Genomic DNA, 22,500 nt, shown 5'->3' with positions numbered 1-22,500 from the left:
GAAAATTTTAGTTAATTTTATTGGGACGATTTCATACCTAATTTTGGTCCAGACAACCACTTAATAAATCACTGGGTAATGTTGTTCTTTGCTGACCTCTTCTGGTGTCAAGAGAGGTCAACCTAGTTTGAATTTGTTTTGAAATGTTAGAAAATTTGATTTTGTGATATATGGACGATTTGATACCCAATTTTCGTCCACAAAACCACTGAAATAATCGCTTGGCTTTGTGGTTCTTTGCTGACCTCTTCTTGGGTCAAGCGAGGTCACTGTAGATTGAATGTCTGCTTTGAATTTTTAGAAAATTGAAATGTATGTCTATGTATTTATAGTTCATACACTTTATTGATAATTATGAAAGGTCATTGTATAATAGGAAGTGTCGTCAGTACACCTCACTTGGTGCACTGTAGGCATTATTAAATGGTGTTAGTAGCGTCCCTTCGGCCCCTAGTTGCACCTCTACACTTTTTAAGCCTTATACATGATCTCCATGCCTACTTTCTCTCTCTAATCTTGCTGTCCAACTCCTCTGACAATTACTTCTTTTGCTGCTGTGGGGTTTTTCTTCCAGTTCAGCCTTTAGATCCGTGTACTTCATCTCATTTATTATCAGTATCTCTTTAATTTTGCTGTCCAACCGCCGCTCCAGCTCCCTGTTTTCCACTGTCTGAAGTTTATGAAAAGGGCAGTAACTGGCCACCAGGGGCTTGGCTTCACAGCCTAAATTTCAGAAATACAATTTTTACTATTATATATTTATTGATTAATTTATTTATTAATTTATCTGTTTTTTTCCAATACCTAAGCTCCCCTTTCTGTATTTCCCCATTACCTTCTGTTGCTTCTCTCTAATGAACACAATATTCTTTGGAAGCTTGAATTTCAAGTCGATAGAACCCTTTGGTGGGCTTGTTCCATATGAATAGGTTTCTTCATCTTCTGAATAATAATAATAATAATAATAATAATGAATAATAATTTTTTTTAACGTCACACTGATGAGGAACACCGTTCAAGTGTTCGAAAGTCTTTGTTTTATATTTTTACATAGAAATATATTTTTATATATAATTGTGGATATTTTTTAAACAATTTGTTTTCACGGAATTGTGAATTTTCTTAACAATGATAATAATAATAATAATAATAATAAAATAATAATATAATAAATAAATAATATAATAATCATAACACTAGCCATGATCCAAGATCCTGAAGAATCTAGAAAAAACTAGAGGCTGAAGTAGCTCAGACTCATGCAGAAGAAGTGTGACTTGAAACGGCCACATAGTAAGAACAGTGATAGATCTAAGGAGGCAGGATTGCAACCGCGGGAACCCGCACGCTGTAAATACTACCCAGTCGAAATTGGAGGATTAGTGATAGAACACCCAAAAAAAAAAAAATAATAATAATAAATAAATAATCTTTAGAAGCTTGATTCAAGTCATTGGAAACTTTGTTGGAGGGTTGTTCATTGAAATAGGCTCAAGTTTTCATCTTGCTGAATAATAATGAAATAATAATAATAATATAATAATAATATAATAATATAATCAATAATAATAATAATAATAATAAATATAAATTCTTGGAAGCTTGAATTTAAGTCAATGGAATTTGTGGTGGTTCGTTCCATATGAATAGGGTTCTTGATCTTCTTGACTATAATAATAATAAAATAATAATAATAATATAATGAATAATAATAATGATAATAATAATAATAATATTTCGGAGGAGACCTCTCGTAGCCTTGCGTCTCCTGAAGCGCTGCTCCTCCTCGAGAAAAGCTCCCTCAATACCACCCAAGAAGCGTTTCCTGATACCGACGTGTGTGAGAGGACCAAAATGTGTGGAGGAAGGACCAACCCTCTCCAAAACCCCTAACGAAAGTACCAGCGCGCATGGAACGAACACCGGACATGAGAACAATACCAGGGGTGACGTCACGCAGGTAGAAGCCAATCAAGAGGCTCCCGGTGATACCCCTACCTGAGAAGGTCTGCAAGACTAGTCAACGCCCGCCGTATGAGTCACCTTCCGGGAACCAATAAAAACTCGACCTACCGGAGAAGTGCTCTGACCGTACTGGAGGAGCTCGCAACACCACGATAAAAGGAGAAGGACTCGCCACTGGAAATATACTACGGGCTGCTCTATGAGCAAGAGCCCGTGCTGGCATAAAGCCAGCTTAATCCTAACAACAAACAACCACTGGAATTCAGTCCCTCAGCAGTTATCGCTTGATAATGGTCCTGTCGATCAGGAGGAAACGTCGCGTTAGAGAGGAGAGAGAGAGAGAGAGAGAGAGAGAATTGAATTGTATAAGCAATAATAAATCAAATGACTCAACCGAATTTGACCATGCCCGGTTTGGTGCGTTTGCTTCGCCAGTCTAAGCAACAACGAGAAGCCGTCATCAGAAAGATAGAGAAGACTCTTATAAGATTAATAGTGCTGAAGCAGCAGTTATTTTTAACAAAATAATAATAATAATAATAATAATAATAATATAATAATAATAATAATAATAATAATAATAATAATCAATAATAACTGTAGTCTCTTTTATGTCACGGGCCAGTTTCCCGGTTAAAGGACCCGACCTTGGCCTTTTACTTAACATTTTAACCTGACTTTCTCGTCTTAATGTCAGGGGAAAATGAATCTGTCATTTACAATGGACCTGAAATGTCAGGATAAATGTCCTGTAGTTGAGTGTAGACTGCGAGATGAACGGTTAATAACTCTTCATTACTTTGGTTGGTAACTAGTGAGAATTTTTACTCCTTTGGGGCAGTGTTTACTACCGTTAATGGTTTGATTTTTTTAGGGTGTGTTAATATATACCTGTGGTATTATTTATTGTTTTCCATTATATATATATTATGTAAATATATAATGTCTATATAAATTCTTCTGTTAAAACTGGATACATCTCAAGTATAAAGGCCCATTAAAACAAACACACACACACACACATATATCTTGTATTTATTTATTTATTTATTTTTATTTATTTACTTAAGTACTTATTTACTTATTTATTTATGAATTTACTTATCTGTTAATTTGTTTATTTATATATTAATTTATTCTTTTATTAATTAACTCATTTACTTTTATTCCTCTTTCGTCTCTGTCTCGACTCGCTAATTTATTATTTTTTTTTTCTCTCTCTCTTGACAGATTCGGACACCCACTGTTCCGCTCGAGCAAGGAGAGACGACGGGCGCGTCTCAAGGATGCCAGGTCCTCCAAATGCAACTCTGGGGATTCCGGAGACTCCGGCATCGAGGTACGTCGCGTCTCTCTCTCTCTCTCTCTCTCTCTCTCTCTCTCTCTCTCTCTCTCTCTCTCTCTCATCCTTTTATTTCCATCTTCAAGTTTGTGCTTGATATGGGCATGAAAAATCTGTCTGTCATTAACCCTCGCCTATTAATATAAAGGTTCTCTCTCTCTCTCTCTCTCTCTCTCTCTCTCTCTCTCTCTCTCTCATTTATCTTCATCAGACCTGGGCTTGACACGGACAAAAGTAGCTTTATTTTATGTATCAACACTTGGTTATACGAGCTTAAAAGTCTCTCTCTCTCTCTCTCTCTCTCTCTCTCTCTCTCTCTCTCTCTCTCTCTCTCTCTCTCTCTCACTAATGTGAGAATTATAACACTTCGTTCAGGAAATATACAATTATTCACGGCCCAGTTCATTATAATTAATCAAAATTGCGTTGTAAAGTTTCCCAAGTGAGTTTCCCAAGCAAACGCCTGAAGGGGTCCCGTGACGTCATCACTGTGACGACATCTCGGTGACGTCAGAGCTGTGATGTTTCGAGGTTGCTAAAGTTGACTTTAAAAGATGTCAGGGATCATTGAATTATTTAAGCCAGTTTTATTGGTGACGTCTTCTTCTTAAAAAGTAACTTTGATTGGATAATCTAAGACTTTAACTTTGAATAACTTAGGAATTTGAAATTTATTGTAATTAGTTAGGAATTTAACTTTGGTTGAATAATTTCGGAATTTAACTCTGGTTAGATATTTTACGAATATAATTTTGGGTTGAAAAATTTATGAATTTACCAGGAATGTAACCTCGGTTGAATAATTTAGGAATTGAACTTGTTTTGAAAAATTTAGGAATTTAACTTCGGTTGAATAATTTCGAAATTTAACTCTGGTTAAATAATTTAGGAATTTAACCTTAGTTAAATAAATCTACGAATTTAACTTTGGTTAAAGATTTTACGACTTTAAATCTGGTTAACTTTGGTTAAAGATTCTACGACTTTAAATCTGGTTAAATGATTAAGAAATTACACTTAGGTTGAACATTTTAGGAATTTAACTTTGGGCTGAGTATTTTAGGAATAAAGTTAATATTCTCTTGTTATGAGAGGTTATACATTTTTTTTATTTTTAGATCTTCATAATTTTACACGGTGAACGCTTCATACATTTTACAAAATTATTTACCTAAAACAGTATTTGAGGTTATGCTGCGTCAAGATTTGTGGTAAATAAGAAATTGAATTAATTTTTGCGGGAGCTCTATTATGTTTTAAGTAATTAAGTTGATGTTGCTAGCATCCAAATGTTGATTTAATTTGTACGCTCGGATTATATCTCTCTCTCTCTCTCTCTCTCTCTCTCTCTCTCTCTCTCTCTCTCTCTCTCTCTCTCTCATGAAACCTGTTTTGACACAGGCAAGAAGTCCCCTTCTTTTCTTCATCATTCTCTCTCTCTCTCTCTCTCTCTCTCTCTCTCTCTCTCTCTCTCTCTCTCTCTCTCTCTCCAGAAATATGAAAGATGTACTAGAAGGTAGTACATCTCACAGTTCGTATTATTGCGACGGGTATATTGAATAGCGCTCTCTCTCTCTCTCTCTCTCTCTCTCTCTCTCTAGCTTCTGTAATCCCTGCGCTAAAAGACTTACTGGAGTGGTCATTGTTTCGTCTCTTCGTTGGAGAAGAGAGGATCACCGTCCCCCTTCCCAAAGCTATTTTTATCAGTACTCTTATTTTCTGAAAGGGGTCACTGCCCCCCTTTTTTATTTGATTTTTCTTTCCATACGGGTCCTCGTTTTGTTTCTCTTTCTCCTGTATTGCATTTATTTTGATCATTGTAGTAATAATAATAATAATAATAATAATAATAATAATAATAATAATATAATAATAATAATAATAGACTATTAATTATTATTATTATTATTATTATTATTATTATTATTATTATTATTATCATTATACTAAAATGATTACCTCTATTATTTCAGAATTAATAATAATAATAATATTAGACATTATGTTATTATTATTATTATTATTATTATTATTATTATTATTATTATTATTATTATTATTATATACGAAAAGTAGATGCAATTATAATTATTATTACTCTGAAAAAATAGAGACAATTATTATTATTATTATTATTATTATTATTATTATTATTATTATTATTATTATTATTATTATTATTATTATTATACGAACAGTCGAAGTCGTAATTGAATTTAATCCACTGCACGATTCCTAATTTGGACTTCCGGTCCCCCTCCCTCCTCCCCCTCCAGCTGGTGACGGGCAGCGGTCACGTGACGGCGCTGGACATGACGTCATCGCAGCCGGCGGAAGTCGACGCCAACAACTACTTGGATCCGGCCTTTGTGGTAAGTTCCGACAAGCCACCTTTTCTCGTAACTCTTATGATTGGAAAGTTTTATACTAACCCTCCTTCTAATAATCAGGTCACGTGATCGATTTGGTCGGTAAATCGACTTGTATTTATAGATGATATCGTTGGAGAAATTTTCACGGTCAGGCTTGATAAGATGGAGTGAAAAATAGGCTCGAATCTGCTGTCTGGCTCTGGATTTCGCCTACTGCTTCTGTGTTTTCTTTCGTTCCCTACTTTTCATTCGAATAATGATATCGGTTAGGGATTTTTACCGTCAGGCTTGATTAGATGAAGTGAAAAATAGGCCCAAACCTGCTGCTTGGCTTTCGAATTCGCCTATTTCCTTTTGTTCCCTACTTTTCTTTTTGCCTTGGCATATATCCTTCCATGGAAGAGATGATTATTTACGATTATTCTACCTAATTACCATTTTGCATAATTGTTATTTGTAGTTTCCGGTGCCTGCAAAATACGTTAAAATATTCTGGACGTTGAACTTTCGTGAACTGGGAAAGTTTGTAGTTTTATTTTTTTTTTTAAATGAGCATTTGGGGATGATTTTAAGAACCGCTCTAAAAATAGAGCTTTGGAAAGCACTGACTCAGTTCCCAGGATACGTCGAAACTGGTTACGGGGATCTGTGGGTGTTTGTGTGTGTGTGTGTGTATTAGTGTGTTTTTGGAGTGGTTGTGAATATTGTGTAGTTTTTTAGTGAGGTTTTGAGTTTTTATTGGGTTTTTGTGAGTTTTGTATGTGTGATTTTTTTGTGTGAATTGTGTATTTTTTGTGAGTTTTTGTTCATCTGCGTGTGTTTTTTGTGCTTTCAGTGAGACTTTGTGAGTTTTTCATGCCTTCTTTCTGAATTTATTTCTGTTTTGTTTTTGTGAATATTGTGTATTTTGTGAGTTTTTGTGATTTTTGTGTGTGCTTTTGTGTGTTTTTTATTTCATAAGTGTCAGAACCTGAAGACTACTTAAAGGAAGATTCGGAAATCTTTCTCACGAGGGAGAGAGAGAGAGAGAGGGGTGTCATTTCCTTTCTCTCTCTCTCTCTCTCTCTCTCACGGATACCGGTTTCCTTCCAAACTCCACGTCTTAATTTGGCTTCGTTGTTAGTCAGAGATAGTTGGAAAGTGTGTGTGTGTGTGTGTGTGTGTGTGCGCGCGCGCGAGACCATTTTTTCTAATCGCGTCGAACTTCTAGTATAATTGTAATAATATCGGTGTTACCAAGGGGGGAAATCTCTCTCTCTCTCTCTCTCTCTCTCTCTCTTTTTTATATATATATATATATATATATATATATATATATATATATATATATATATATATAGAAAATGAGAGAGACAGAGAGAAGAGAGAGAGAGCAGATAGAGAGCCTTCGCTTCTTGGAGCAAGAACATCTTTTCCCTTTTCGATCTAGACGAGGAACCTCTCTCTCTCTCTCTCTCTCTTTCTTTTTCTCGTTTCCTGAAATGGGCCATATCAGGAGGCCAGAGAAATGTCCCAAAATGTCCCCCCCCCCCCCCCCCCCCCCCCGTACCCCCCCCCCCCCCCCCCCCCCCGCCCTCGTAAATGGGAGAGTTCCCTTCGAAAAACATATTCTCCCTGAGTGTTTTTTATTTTATCGTGGAGGATAAAAAATTTTTTTTTTTCTTTTACTTTTTTTCAATTTCCGAATTCGGACCGAAGTCCCCAGGTGTTTGGGTTAAGGGCTTAGTTTTTTTTCTGCAGTTTTTTTTTTATTATTATTTAATATAATCTATATATTCTTTCCCTGGCTAGTGTTTTTTCAATGTTGTTCAAGAATTAGTTCGTTTTTTTCGTAAGAGGAGGTTTTTTAACATGTTCAGAGAGGTTTATAGAAGATTTTGGTGGGAGCCAGTTGGTTTTATAAAAAACAAGGAAAGAAAAACCGTGGTTTTTTTCCTCTCTCTCTCTCTCTCTCTCTCTCTCTCATCAAAATACTCTCTCTCTCTCTCTCTAAGATCAAATACTCGTTCTAAAATGTACTCCTCCTCTCTCTCTCTCTCTCTCTCTCTCTCTCTCTCTCTCTCTCTCTCTCATCAAACACTCATGTTCTGTTCTGTAAAAATACGAAAAATAAAAACGTCTGTGTGTGTGTGTTAGAATTTTATTAAGTACTTAAGTTGCCATGTTTCGTTTACTCTGGTTCGTAGTCGTAAATAATGATTATTTTTGTGCGCATAAGATAACTTTGAAAGTATTACTTGAAAGTAACGATGATGTTATTAATAGAATAATATCATATTAACTTTTTATTTATTTATTTATTTTTATTAATTTATTTATTTATTTATTTTTTGCTTAAAAGGAGACTTTGAAAGTTACTCTTGAAAGTAGTGACGTTACTGATTATAATATATTAACCGTAGGATCATATTTATGACCCATATATCCGAATTTTTGGTCCTATTTCTGTTTTGAAGCGAAGTAGGTCATCTTGACATCCCCGTCTGAGACTTGCGTGAGTCTAAATGCGTATAGCTGTGCCCCCTTGGTTGGGGGAGGAGGAGGAGGAGGAGGAGGAGGAGGAGGAGGAGAAGAAGAAGGCGTGTTTTATAGTGCCCTCAATGGGCGTAATATTTGCTGAATGAGTGTCGATTGTAATGCGCAGAAAATGCATTCGGCGGCGTCGCAATTGTGTGGGTCGTTAGAGCCGTCTTTTGGAGCTCCTTAAAGGCTCGAGGCATTGAGAGAGAGAGAGAGAGAGAGAGAGAGAGAGAGAGAGAGAGAGAGAGATTTTGTATTGGCAGGGATAATGTGTGGAAGATTACGGTGATTTTGTGATGCACGTTGCTCTGATTTTTCGAGAATTCTCTCTCTCTCTCTCTCTCTCTCTCTCTCTCTCTCCTTCTCTCTCTCTCACTCTCTCTCTCTCTCTCCTTCTTCATTATCATCAAACCTGGGCTTGATACGGGCTTGAAATCGTTATCATTTCTTGGTTAAACTAGCTTATGTGGACAGGAAATCTCTTTCTCTCTCTCTCTCTCTCTCTCTCTCTCTCTCTCTCTCTCTCTCCCTTTGATTATCAAGGAAAAATCCTGAAGGATAGATCAAGACATTCTTTACTGAATCCACAATTTTGCCTCTCTCTCTCTCTCTCTCTCTCCTCTCTCTCTCTCTCTCTCTCTCCTTCAGGACCTTTACTGAAGCCACAGTTTCACCGCTTAAGCCGAATCCTAAGTCATTTATTCTTTATTATTCTTTTGTTTACATCCAGGCTTAATCCCAGGTCGTTGGCGCCTGCGAATCTCGACCCGAGAGGCGTTTGTTTTGTTGACATTTGAGTGATGATGACGTCATCAAATTGGATTTTGAGGCGGGGAGAGAGGCCAATTGTGTCGTATCTTAGCGGCTGTTTTTGGGTTGCATTCTTCTTCCTCTTCTTCGTATTTTCTTTCTCTTTCTTTTCCTGTTCTTCTTCTATTCTTTCTCTCTTTCTTTTCCTCTTCTTCTTTTCTCTCTTTCTTTATTATCTTCTTCTCGAAAATTTTAACATATGTTTGTTTATCTTCGTAAAGTTCTGTTTTTAATGTTGTATTTATTTGAGCCTTTGCGGAATGAGAGAGAGAGAGAGAGAGAGAGAGAGAGAATTTAGAATCTTCATTCGTGTATCGCTTACGAGGAAGCATGTGTTACCAGAGAGCTATTACTGATAATATACTAAAATATTTAAATTTAGTGGAAAAGACAGAGAGAGAGAGAGAGAGAGAGAGAGAGAGAGAGAGAGAGAGAGAGAGAGAGAGAGAAGACTTATTCAGAATCTTAATTTATGTATTTTTTAACAAGGAAGCATATATACATTTTCAAAGGGCTATTGTTGGTAATATAAATATTTAAACTGTGTAAAAGAGAGAGAGAGAGAGAGAGAGAGAGAGAGAGAGAGAGAGAGAGAGAGAGAGAGAGAGAGATAACGATCAGCAATTCGGATTTGTGTCAGAAAAACGCTGATTGGACAAAATAACGTAATCTGGACATATAATTTCATCGATTTCAGCAAATACATACCTGTCATTCTGGAAAGGGGAACCAGTAATTATGGTTACCCGTGCATTTTGTGTGCGTTTTATATATACAAATCATTTCCAGTGGATATATACCTATGTGTTTTTTTTTTTAAATCTTAATACCCAAATAAGTTTTACGTTTTTTTAAATTGTTGTAGAGGGCGTGAGATCTACCCTCTTTTGCGATGATAGTATGGTTACTGTGGAAATACATACATATATATATATATATTATATATATATATAGAGAGAGAGAGAGAGAGAGAGAGAGAGAGAGAGAGAGAGAGAGAGTAATCCGCAGGCATGAAATCTGGATGACAACTCTTCCAATCGTCCGAACTGGATATGTGACTAATGGAAACCAATTCCTCTTAATTCCTATTTCGTAACCATTGAGTACACCAGCCTGTACACCATTTCCGTCTGAGGAGGGTATTGACTCACCTTCCAACCCCCCTCCTCCCCCAACTCACATACCCCTATCCATCATCGGAAACATTTCCTTCTTTATTAAAAACTCGGGTGAGGGTTGAGTCTAGCAATGCACCTGGTTAGTCGCTAGCTGCTGACTGCGTGTTACATCGTTTATGCGCGCCCGCCGAGCATGGCGGGAACCGGTCTGTTTGTGCGTACGTGTGTGTGTGTGTGTGTCTGTGCAAGTGTAACACCCATGAGACACGCTGTGAGAGCCGTAGACACACTTATTTTAGCTTGAAGGACACAGGCGGTTGCTTAACAATGTTGTAGCTTAGTCTCAGAATAATAATAATAATAATAATAATAATAATAATAATAATAATAATGATGATGATGATGATGATGATGATGATGATGATGATGATAGATGATGATGAGATAATATAATAATAATAATAATAATAATAATAATAATAATAATCAGTAGTATAATAAATAGTATCATGAGAACTTAGTACTATAATAAATATTACTATTATAAGTCGTTCTATAATAAATAGTACTATACTAATTAACACTACAATAATGTAACGCATTATATGAAAGTACAGCTTATATATATATATATATATATATATATATATATATATATATATATATATATATATAGATATATATATATATATATGGGCATTATTCAGACATTATTTGTTTTTTTTTTATTTTTTTTTTTAGAAACTACTCCAAGGCCATTTATTTTTTTGCGGAGAGAGAGAGAGAGAGAGAGAGAGAGAGAGAGAGAGAGAGCGAGAGAGAGAGAGAGAGAGAAGAGAGAGACCTTCCGTTGAAACAGCTGTTTGTGATAATATCACACTGTCAGGATATTTATCCCTTTACCTGTTGTGGATGGATTGCTACAGAGACAGTAGTAGTCAATCTCTCTCTCTCTCTCTCTCTCAAACAATGTGGTTTGTTAAGGCCTGCATGCATGCGCCTGGCGTTTAAACTAGATTGAGTCGAGCACGCAAGCAAGATTCCTGCTGGAGAAAGAGAGAGAGAGAAAGAGAGAGAACCGAGCATTGCAATGGTGCAATATCATCTTCTCTTGCCCCATTTCATCTGTTGATTCGGCTCTCTCTCTCTCTCTCTCTCTCTCATAGGTTGGAAAGCACACAATGGGGTGGACGGACGGGTGGGAAAAACGGACGTTGTATAGTAGTCCGCACTTTCGCCACTGTGAGAGTGCGTGAGAGAGAGAGAGAGAACTTGGGTCTATAGCAGATGAATTAGCTAACGCCGTTCCTCTCTCTCTCTCCTGACGATAACCTTCCGAAGTACTTCGTCAGTAGCGTTATAAATGAGAGCTTAAAATGTTTCGCCAAAATTGAGCAACCGCCAACTGTGACGGATGCCCCCCCCCCCCTCGCACCCCTCCCTCATCCTTCCCAGGGCCATGACGCACCCCCCTCCCCCTAGGGCTGGAGGTGGGGAGGGAAAAGGAGGGAGTGAGAGCGGTGAGCACGCGTGTTGTTAAGCGTTCCTCCTGGCTCCCTGTGAGTGAGAGAGTCCCTGTGAGTCCCTGAGTGAGTGAGTCGGACCAGTCGGTCCTCCCGACCCGACTCGTTTCAGTTGTCGTGTGACGTTGGTGCAGTGAGGCCGGAGGATAGTCGCCGTCGGTAGGGCCACCTCTTGAAAGACGCCTCCGGTGGGGAAGAGGGTAGGGGGGGAAGATTATGGGTGGATAGACACACCACGGGCCTTGCTTGTAGTGTGACGAAACCTAGGCGACGGTGCTGACGACACGTCCTTCTGTCGTTTTCTGGGAAGTGTCGTCTTCGCTGTCGCTTTAGGGGGGTCGTTCCTGCGTTTAGTGTGAGAGATGTAGTCGTGTTTAATCGGTAACTTTATAAAAATTCTGGAGCAAGCGATAATATACTTTGGTCTAGAAGAAACAGTCAGTCGTCTTAGCGGTCGCTTTTGTGAGTCGTTCCCGTGTCGTCCTCGTGGAGGAGTTACGTGTGAGTGAGAGAGTCGTATTTTATCGGTAACTTTATAAAAATTCCCGGTGGCGGCTTGGAGACTGTTATAAGTGAGTTACAGACAAAAGAAAGAAGACGAGGACGAATTAGAAGAGCCATTGTGTGAACGCGCAAAGGAGGATAATTTTTAATTTCGCTGACGTGGTTCCTGTCGATGGTTTAAGTGAAGAGAGAGAGAGAGAGAAACAGCATCCTCATCATCTCCCTGCTGTTGTTTCTCCTCCGAGAGGTTTTTCGACCAAGAAACAACAGCTACAGGAACAGAAAAACGGCTGTTGTTGTGATGTTCGTTGTAAACCTTTAAGTGAATTCGAGGACCGTTTCCTCTGCTGTTTCTCCTGTGAGAGGTTTGCTGAAGAATCAACGGCTCATGGAAGCCGAGAAACAGCTGTTGTTTCCCTGCTATGGCCCAGGTTTTGGGCTGGGACGTTCAAGAAGGATGTTGTTGTGGTGTTATGCGGAAAGGGAAGAGAAGTTTACCAGCTACACCAGTTGAGAGAAATACCACGAGGACATACCTGATTTCTCTCTCTCTCTCTCCAGGAGAGTAACCATAAACCATTGCTCGTTTTTGCTCACATATTCCCCAACAGTGACCACATGGAACCGTGTTTTGCGGTAGTGGGGGAAATGTATGTGCATTCAATAAAGAGTATATTTATTTGAATTGATGTATATTTGCGTTTCAATTTCGTATCGTCGAAAAGTGCTTTTATTTGGAACATTTTCATAACACAGATTGGAAAGTGTTTATTTGCAACATTATCTTATGGAAAGATACTGAAAACTTCCATTTATTTTCAACGTATCGCGTAATACGCTTCATTTTTTATGTAATTATTAATTTTAAAATTTATTTTTATATTTAGGATTACGTTAAAGTGCAAGATTAAGTAAGGGATATAAAGTGTTTTTATAAATATAATTTAAGTGTTTTCTAATAATGTCTGAAAGTACTTGACGGTGAATCACTTGCAAATATGGAACACCAAGTGCCACTTTTTATTAAGAGTCAACGTTACTGTCTAGTTTTAAGTGTCATTGCTGGAATATGTCCAGTGAATATTCTGGAAGTCGCTGGAAAGGCTTAGTGCTTTTAATGCCAAGATTTTATCTATTCTGGGAGTCCCTGGAAAGAGTGAGTGCTTTAAATGTCCAGATTTTATTCGTTCTGGAAGTCCCTGGAAAGACTTAGTGCTTTAAATGTCGAGATTTTAAGTAATTCTGTAAGTCGCTGGAAAGGCTTAGTGCTGTTAATGTCCAGATTATATTAATTCTGGAAATCTCTAGAAATGTCCAGCTTATATTCATTCTGGAATTCCCTGGAAAAACTAAGAGCTTTAAATCTCCAGATTTTATTCATTCTGTAAGTCCCTGGAAAGACTTAGTGCTTTAAATGTCCAGAAGTCCCTGGAAAGACTTAGTGCTTTAAATGTCCAGAAGCCCCTGGAAAGAATTAGTGCTTCAAATGTCCCAGTTTTATTCATCATTCGTTCTGGAAGTTCCTGGGAAAAGTAAGTGCTTTAAATGTCCAGATCTTATTTATTATGGAAATTGCTGGAAATTCTTAGTGCTTTAAATGTCCAGATTTGATTCATTCTGAAGTCGCTAGAAAAGCTTAGTTCTTTAAATGTCCAGATTTAATAATTCTGGAAGTCGCTGGAAAGACTTTGTGCTTTAAATATCCAGATTTTATTGTTCTGGAAGTCGCTGGAATAGCTTAGTGCTTTAAATGTCCAGATTTAATCATTCTGGAAGTTTCTAGAAAGACTTTGTGCTTTAAATATCCATATTTTATTCGTTCTAAAAGTCGCTGGAAACACGTTGTGCTTTAAATATCCAGATCTTATTCGTTCTAGAAGTCGCTGGAAAGACTTAGTGCTGCAATTGTCTCGATTATATTCCAGGATCTTTTCGGAATAACAAGACATCAGTCGAAACTCGAGGGCCATTTTAAAGTCTTTGAAGCTTCTAGTCTCCTCTTCCTCCGCCATGTTTGCCGTCGTCGTGTCCGAGGATTTTGATGCGTAGGGCCAGAGGACCATGTCGTGGGTGGTGGATGTATCGAGGTGCCTGGGGCTGATGGACGTCGGCTCCCGCGACGTCGGCAAAAGGGCTCCCGGACCGTCGACTCCCCTTCGGCGTCACACAAAGTCCTCCACTTGGCTCCTGGGGTCGCCCCTCAGCCGCGGCGGGCCCCTCACACAGGGCGGGTCGTCGTCAAAGAAACGGCTCCATCGCAGCGGTTCCAGGTCGTCTCCCTGTTTGGCCAACGACCCGGTCTCCTCCTCGTCGTCATCGCTCCCGTCGCCCCTCTTGAAGAAGCAACCCCTGCTGCCGGCGGAGGTCCTCCCCTGCGGAGGGAGGGGCTCCCTCAACTCGACCCCGGGGAACTCGAGCGTCGACAGCTTAGACAACGAACCGCCCCTGTTGCCTGCGGGAGGTCTCGCCTCGTCTTCCTCCCCCGGGCCCTCCCCGCGTGGCACCAGTTCCGCCGCCTCCGTGGTCATGATGCCATCATCATCAGTGCCCAGACCCCGGTCGAAGCTGGCCCGGTCCTGCGAGATCCTGGGGTCTCCCGAAGCCGAGGAGGCTGTAGCGGCGGCGTTGGGAGGGAAGCCGTACGTGGACGAGACTCCCCCTGCGAGGGCTCGCAGCGTGTCCAGACTGGACTGCAGCGTCAATTACTCCGACAGCCCCCCTCTAGTGCCAGCCACTCCCATCGGGAAAGACTCCCCCAGGGGCGTGTTCAACGAAGCCCGAGACACTCTGGTGAATCGACTGTGCGGGGCGTCGTCGTCGTCCAGGGGCGGGCCCCCACTGCCCGAGACCGACCACCCGACCAGGGTATTCCGGGCGAGGCATCGCTTCGCCCGCTCGGAGCACAGCCTCAACCACCACCCCTCCTTGCTGCCGCCCCAGAGGCGCGTCTCCCACCACGCCCACATGATCCTGAGGGAGCGGCCGGGGGGCGTGGGCGGGAGGAGCAGGTCGGAACATGCGTTGCTGAGGCCCTCGTGGTCGGGGGGGTCCCAGCAGGAGTGCGAGAGGCTGAGTTGCAGTCAGTGGTCCATTTGGGCGCAGGAGCTCCTCGACTCCCTCCACCAGATGAGCAGCGGCCAGGGAGGAGGAGGCACGCCGCCGCCCACGCGAAGGGCGGCGTCCTCCTCCTGCTTGGCAGCAACGGCCGCTGCTGCCTCCTCCTGCTCCTCCTCAACCTTCGCTTCTGCTGCGACTTCTGCTGCCACCCTGGCTTCCACCTCGACGGTTTCTGTGGCGTCCTCCACGCCATCCCCAAGGGCGCCGCTCCTGGGACGGTCCAGGGGCAGCAGTGGGGGCTCGGAGGATTATCAGGTCAGTAAGAAGGATAAGGGTGTGGGGGGGGGGGTGTGGGTTTGGGGTGGCGGGGAATGGGGTAATTTATACCCAAATTACATACCAACCGGCGCTTTATTATTTTAATTAAGGAACAGGGACTTAATGGCTGTCTGTCGTGACGATCCATTGTATGTGTAGTTTACTCTCTCTCTCTCTCTCTCTGTCTCTCTCTCTCTCTCTCTCTAATTGATCTGAAGTCATGTGTATACTATACACTTTTTGCTTTTATTCCAAGAATTCATTATTCTCTCTCTCTCTCTCTCTAATTGTCAAAAAGTTATCTTTATTTTCTCCAGTACGTCGTGCTTTTATCAAGACTCCTGACGAAGGACCTTATTCCTCTGGTGATCCCATCAAGGGAAGTTTGTCATGGGGGGGACTCCTCCCCCTCATACCCCCCTTTCCCCCCCGACGGACGAAGTTATTGAAAACCGATTCCCCCTCTTCGGTTTGATGTGCATGGGCACCAGAATATTCTCTCTCTCTCTCTCTCTCTCTCTCTCTCCTTCTCTCTCCTCTCTCTCTCTCGCTCATCTCTCTCTCTCTCTCTCTCTCTGACCGTTTGGTGTTTGTATTCTCAAGGCGTTTTAGAGAGAGGGTGTATGAACCTTTGAAGTTATATTTATAATGATGTATTTATAGTTATATTCAATTATTAAGTATCTACTAATGCTTCTTATGATAACCATTATTATTATTATTATTATTATTATTATTATTATTATTATTATTATTATTATTATTATATCTCGTCTCTCATTAACACTTCCGATTATTTATGAGAGCTACATAAGGTCTCGACAGATCGCTGTATGTTGATGAATATTGAGAGAGAAAATTGTTTGAACGTCATATTTCTCTCTCTCTCTCTCTCTCTCTCTCTCTCTCTCTCTCTCTCTCTCTCTCTCTCTCTCTCTCTCACACACACAAGAATGATATCCTATACCCTTAGGAAGTGGGCACATTCCTCGTCAATTTCCCATAGAGTGAGAATACAATCTATTTCAATTAGGTCTGGCGCAAACTTTGAAGTCAGAGAGAGGGAGTTACAAGGATTAGGACGTCTCGAAGACTTGTTAGACCATCCTAAGATGAGACATCGTGTGCTCACTTATCTGTAGGAGCAGGTTTTACTGTGCATTCACAGTGTCCTCCTAATGATTTTGTCTAGCTTTCTTTTAAACTCTTCCACACTGTTGCTGTTTACAACTTCTGGTGGCAGTTTATTCCAAGTTTCACATATCTTGTATGTAAAGAAGTTCCCACATTGGGGTGTGTTGTATCTCTGTAGTTCTAGTTTCTAGAGAGAGAGAGAGAGAGAGAGAGAGAGCAAAATGCCTCCACCCATTTCTAAGAGGGAATTCACTAAAGCTCAGAATACTCTTTATAAGAACACATACGCGATTCTACTTAGGTCAGTTTGGTGTGTGTGTAGAGAGAGAGAGAGAGAGAGAGAGAGAGAGAGAATTCGTGACGAAAGTGTATATAAATGTAAACTTTCAGCTCACCTCGGCCTAAGTAAACTCGTCATCGGCAGAGAACCTGAAGTCACTTGATACCACGACGGAAATTAATCTCCGAAAAAAAGCAAAAAAAACTGTCGGTCTATTCCTTAAAGCTTTGCAGGTTGTTATATAACCCTCGTATATGTGTGTGTTTTTGTGTATAAAGGTTGGACTTGTCAGTGGCTATAAATACTTTGGAGGAGGATCTTAGGGCATTTATTTTATATCTTTTGATTCCGCAAAAAGGTCGGTCTAATCCTGTAAGTTTCGTAGGAGGATATAGGCCAATCTTTCAAGGCTCAAGTGCGCGCGCGTGTGTGTAAGTAGGTCAGATTTGACAGAGGCTATAAATACGCTGAAGGAGGACCTTTTTTATATCCTTTTGAATTTACAAAAACATCGGTCAGTTCCTCAAAACTATGGCGGAAGATATAGGTGAGGAATTAGACCTATCTCTCGAGGCTCAAGTGCGCGTGTGTGTAAATAGGTTAGACTTGAAAGTGGCTATAAATACTTTGAAGGCAGATATTTATATATCCCTCTGATTCTGCAAAAACATCGGTCTATTTCTCATAGCTTTGGAGGAAAATGTAGGCGAGTAATTAGACCTATCTCTCGAGGCTCAAGTTGTATGTGTAAATAGGTCAGACTTGACAGTGGCTATAAATACGTTGGAGGAGGACCTTAAGACCGTCCTTTATCCTCTTACTTGGCATCTACAGCGCCTTCTCCCTCAATAGAAGGGCGTTTGATTGGCGTTTCCTTCTGGAGCGCCTGCCGGAGTGGATGTCTTGTCGGATTGGTTCGACTGGCCCTTGAGTGGTCTTCGAATGGTCCTTTTGTGTTTTTAATAAATGTCTGAGCATGCGCGACGGGGAGGTCATAGGTGAAAAAACATGCCTTTGGCTATTAATGATTTGAATGTGGCTTCCGGATAACCTAAGTATACGATTCCGAAAGTCACACTGAAGGTTTTTAACTCGAAAACTTTTGAAGGAAACATTGTAGACTCAAGAACTTTAGACCTAAGTGTTTGTTTTTCTTTTGTTTTATGTCTATTTGGCGTCTTTATAGAATAGATAGCTTCTATAATCAGTGACGAAGGAATGATTGTAGACTCAAGAGCTTTAGACCTAAGTGTTTGTTTTCCTTTTGCTTTACGTCTATTTGATGTCGTCATAGAGTCGATAGCTTCTATAATAATTAGTGACGAATAAAGAAAATATATTTTAAAAGAGCTTTATTTTCTATCAGAATTAGGTCGTTTTTTGAGGGAGAAATGTAATTTAGTGTAGACACTTTCTACCAGGAAAAGTGGCTTGTTGCTACAGTATCTGTTTTATTTTTATTTTTAAACGAAATCATTTTAGTAGTTATTGTTTTTTTTTTTATATATCAAGCAATTTATTATAATTTTATAATATTTCTTTTAAAGACAACCTGAAGGTATTCAATACAGCTGTTTATTGATTCACCTAGTCTCAGTATGTACAAGAGGTGGTAATTCCATCCCTTGAAAGCTGCATGGAAGGAGAGAGAGAGAGATTTCTATTGTGCTACTGTCCTCCCACACCCCTCTCTCTCTCTCTCTCTCTCTCTCTCTCTCTCTCTCTCTCTCTCTCTCTCTCTCTCTTGACGTGGGTCGTCATCCCAACCCCTTTTGTTGAATTCAGACGCTGAGGGATGTCAGTTACTGGCCATCTTATCTCGCTTTCATTTCTCACACGTTGAAGTCTGCTGGGAGATTTCGCTCTCTCTCTCTCTCTCTCTCTCTCTCTCTCTCTCTCTCTCTCTCTCTCTCTCTCTCTCTCTCTCTCTCTCCTGAGTAAAATATCCTTTTCGGAGTTCCTCCTTTAAATCCATGACCGTTCTAGTCTCTCTCTCTCTCTCTCTCTCTCTCTCTCTCTCTCTCTCTCTCTGTCATGGTATATTTTCCTGCCAAATACTTCCGTGAAGCAATGACCGTTCCAGACTCTCTCTCTCTCTCTCTCTCTCTCTCTCTCTCTCTCTCTCTCTCTCTCTCTCTCTCTCGGCAGCCCCTAAGAGTTTCTTGCACTAAATGTCAGACGGGGCTAAGTTAAGTATTTGGCTGACCTCTGGTTACGGGCCAAAATCACGCAGTTTCCCTGCCCTCTCTCTCTCTCTCTCTCTCTCTCTCTCTCTCTCTCCTGGGAAGTGCCCCGGCCTCTTATTTGCGCAATGCAGGTGTTTATAATAAGCCTGGAGTTGATGTTCTGTTTTTCTTATTTTTATTAAGTTTGGCTTCCTTCGTGTTTTATTGACGTGTTCTCTCTCTCTCTCTCTCTCTCTCTCTCTCTCTCTCTCTCTCTCTCTCTCTCTCTGTAAATATCATTGATTTGACTGGTCGAAGACATGTTTGTTTTGCAGCAAAATTACAAGGAATTATTTATAGGATGTTCGTTGTCATATCATTATATCTTTTACATCCATAACCCACAACCGCTTATTACGACCCTTAAAATCGTACATAAAATGTTGTAAACAATAACAAATAAAAAATACGCCGGATAAACAAGTTTTTTGTGCAATATATAATGCTGTATGAGCCATTGCCCATGAAAATTTCATCCACGGCCCGGTGGTGGCCTCTCCTGAAGCCTAGCCACGCGCAAGATCATGCTAGTCTTAGATTTAAGGAAAGATAAAAATTACTGGGGCTAGAGGGCTGGAATTCGGTACGTTTGATGAACGGCGGGTGGATTTTCGACGTACCAAAACGCAGACCTCTTGCCCCGGTAGTTTTTAAGATAAATCTTTTTAAGGTAAACTAAAGATGCAGTATTCGGCGCATGCGCATTGCAACGTTGCGTTAACGTCATTGAAAGACGACTTGAGGAAATACCTTTTCTCTGAAATGTTGTAGAACGGAAACTGTAATTTTCAAATGAGGTCGCTAGAGTTTTTTATTCGACATTTTTTTTTCTTTTTTTCTTCCCTGCTTTTGCAATCGCCGAGTCTGGAGGTCGACTTGGCTTGTCTTTTGTCGATTTCCCCTCTTCTTCCTTCCTCTTTTATCTCTCTTTATCGTCTTATTCCTCTCTTTTATTTCCTTCGTATTTATCGTATCGTATATTCTGCTTTGCCTCATATGCGAATATTGTTTGAAGTCTTAATGATTTATAACACTGGTATATGTATCAGTAGAGTATAACTTTGATATAAGTTTATGTGTGGTGTGAGAGAGAGAGAGAGAGAGAGAGAGATTTTTCATGCCATTATGCTGAATATGGCCGATATATTAATATTCATAATTACTTGTCAAATTCATAGAGAACATGTCTTTGCCATAATTTATATATTCATTCATGAGAGAGAGAGAGAGAGAGAGAGAGAGAGAGAGAGAGAGAGAGAGAGAGAGAGAGAATCCCTAAAATAACTCTGTTATTGATAACAAACTACATTTATTCCCAGACATTACAAAAAAAAGATCTACCTTGACATTCTTTCTCCTCACCTTCTCTCCCTCAATCTTTCCTCCCTCACCCTCTCTCTCCCTCATTGTTGAGGAGGCAGAATCTCATTGGTCAGGAAAATGATTATTATTACTCATCTCACGCTGCTACTTCCGGGTTACTGAGAAACAGGTGAGTGACGAGTAGAGGGTGCTTTTGTTTACGTAACCCGGATTTACCATCTCAGGAACTTTTTTTTTATTCTATTTTTTTATGGAATTTCGTGGTTGGAATATAAATGTTAATTTATCTCTCTCTCTCTCTCTCTCTCTCTCTCTCTCTCTCTCTCTCTCTCTCTCGACTTCAAAGTATACATGATGCGCGAGCGTAAAAATCTCCCACTAACTTAATACCTGCTGTGAGATGGCTTTTGGGACTGATGCTGTCCTGCTGTGTTGCTGTGTCGTCCTGCTGTGCACTGCTGACGAACTGCAGCAGCAGCTTTGCAGCATGCTGTTGATCATGCTTGTGCTTGCAATTGCATTTGTTGCAGGGAAAGCAGCCAGCCAATATTTACTGAAGACCACAAAGTCATTTACCTGTTGAATCCGAGGACAATATAGTCAGGTATAATGAGCCAAGGTGTGTCTTGGTGACCCCTCTCTCTCTCTCTCTCTCTCTCTCTCTCTCTCTCTCTATTGATTTCTCTCTCTCTCTCTCTCCCAGGTATAGGTTGAATTATTCATGCCTTCAAGGTGGAAACGCCTTGCACCTGTGCCCCTCAGCAAAGGTATGAATGATTGATTGGGTCGCGGTATCTCGACGGTTAATTTCATTGTTGTTAATTTTTTTCCGTCTAACTTGGTTAATTATGTAGTGCTATTTTGTAACGTAACATGGTTCATTGTATTTTTTCGCGATTTCACGTGGTTAATTTTCATGTTTTAAGAATTTGCATTTTAACGAGGTTGATTGTGTCGTTTGACAATCGTACAATTTAGCATGGTTAATTGTATTTTTTTTTACAATATAACCTCGTTAATTGTATTGTATTAAGACTTTGCAATTTAACAAGGTTAATTGTATTGTTTTAAGATTTTGCAATTTAACATGATTAATTGCATTGTTTTACAGTTTAACATGGTTAATTATTCTTGTGTATTTTACAAAATAACAATTTTAACATTGTTCATTTTCCAATTCTACTAGGTAAAAGTAATATATTACAATTTAACATGGTTAGTTATACAGTTGTACTTTGTTAATTTTACTAATGTACTTGGTTTATTGTACAATCAAACATGGTTAATTGTACAATTGTATCACACTGGTTTTCATTTCAAAATTATGGTTTTATTGTGATAATTATTTCCAAGTCCTTCCAGATTTATGTTAACCTTTCAATTTTAAATATCGAATCAATTAACATTATCTCAAACAATGATATTTAAAACTTTAAAAAACCTTTTAAATATCACAATAATTAATATTATTTTTTTAAACCTAAGACAATTATCGTTAAACAAAAATAATTAAAACTTAAAAAAAAGTCTTTTAGATATCGCTTTAAATAATGTTATCTTTAAAAAAAGACTATGAATTAAAAAATAAATTATAAAACACGAAAGCAGATACTAGCTTTTCTCAGCTCCTCTTCAACTTCGCTGCCTCCTCTCTTCAAAGTTAAGGTCTTGGTCGTAGAAGTTTGGGAAGAAGTTAATGCCTAGAGAGAAGAGGGGTGGGGGGGGGGGAGCGAAACTTCCCCCCGCTTTGGCGTGGCACTGCGGGTGCCGAGGGCATCACCGTTAAACTTCGGAAGTTCCTTACTGGGGAAGTTGTGGTTTATTAGTAAGTTTTGTATACAAGAGGGAAGAGAGAGAGCCTTCTTTTTTTTTTATATATTATATAGGATATATAATATATATATATCTATATATATATATATAATATATATAGGTATATATAGAAGGAGAGAGAGAGAGGAGGAGGTCAGCTCTCTGGTCCTCTTAGCAAATGCTTTTAAGCAGTGAAG

General features: G+C 39.6%; 1 protein-coding gene across 1 annotated transcript in view; it reads left to right on the top strand.

The window, feature by feature from the left end:
- The window catches only part of LOC135213776 (uncharacterized), a 403,929-nt gene that overhangs the window by 308,057 nt on the left and 73,372 nt on the right, over positions 1–22,500 (top strand). The window contains exons 7-8 of the mRNA XM_064247904.1: positions 3,196–3,304; positions 5,584–5,679. Coding sequence (XP_064103974.1) covers positions 3,196–3,304; positions 5,584–5,679 — 205 coding nt within the window. The remainder of the gene's footprint in view (positions 1–3,195; positions 3,305–5,583; positions 5,680–22,500) is intronic.

This window comes from Macrobrachium nipponense, chromosome 43 (genome assembly GCF_015104395.2).
Source record: "Macrobrachium nipponense isolate FS-2020 chromosome 43, ASM1510439v2, whole genome shotgun sequence".
NCBI classification, from domain to species: Eukaryota; Metazoa; Arthropoda; class Malacostraca; order Decapoda; family Palaemonidae; genus Macrobrachium; species Macrobrachium nipponense.
Note: the sequence above shows the minus strand (reverse complement) of the source record. Positions and strands in the feature narration are given on the sequence as shown.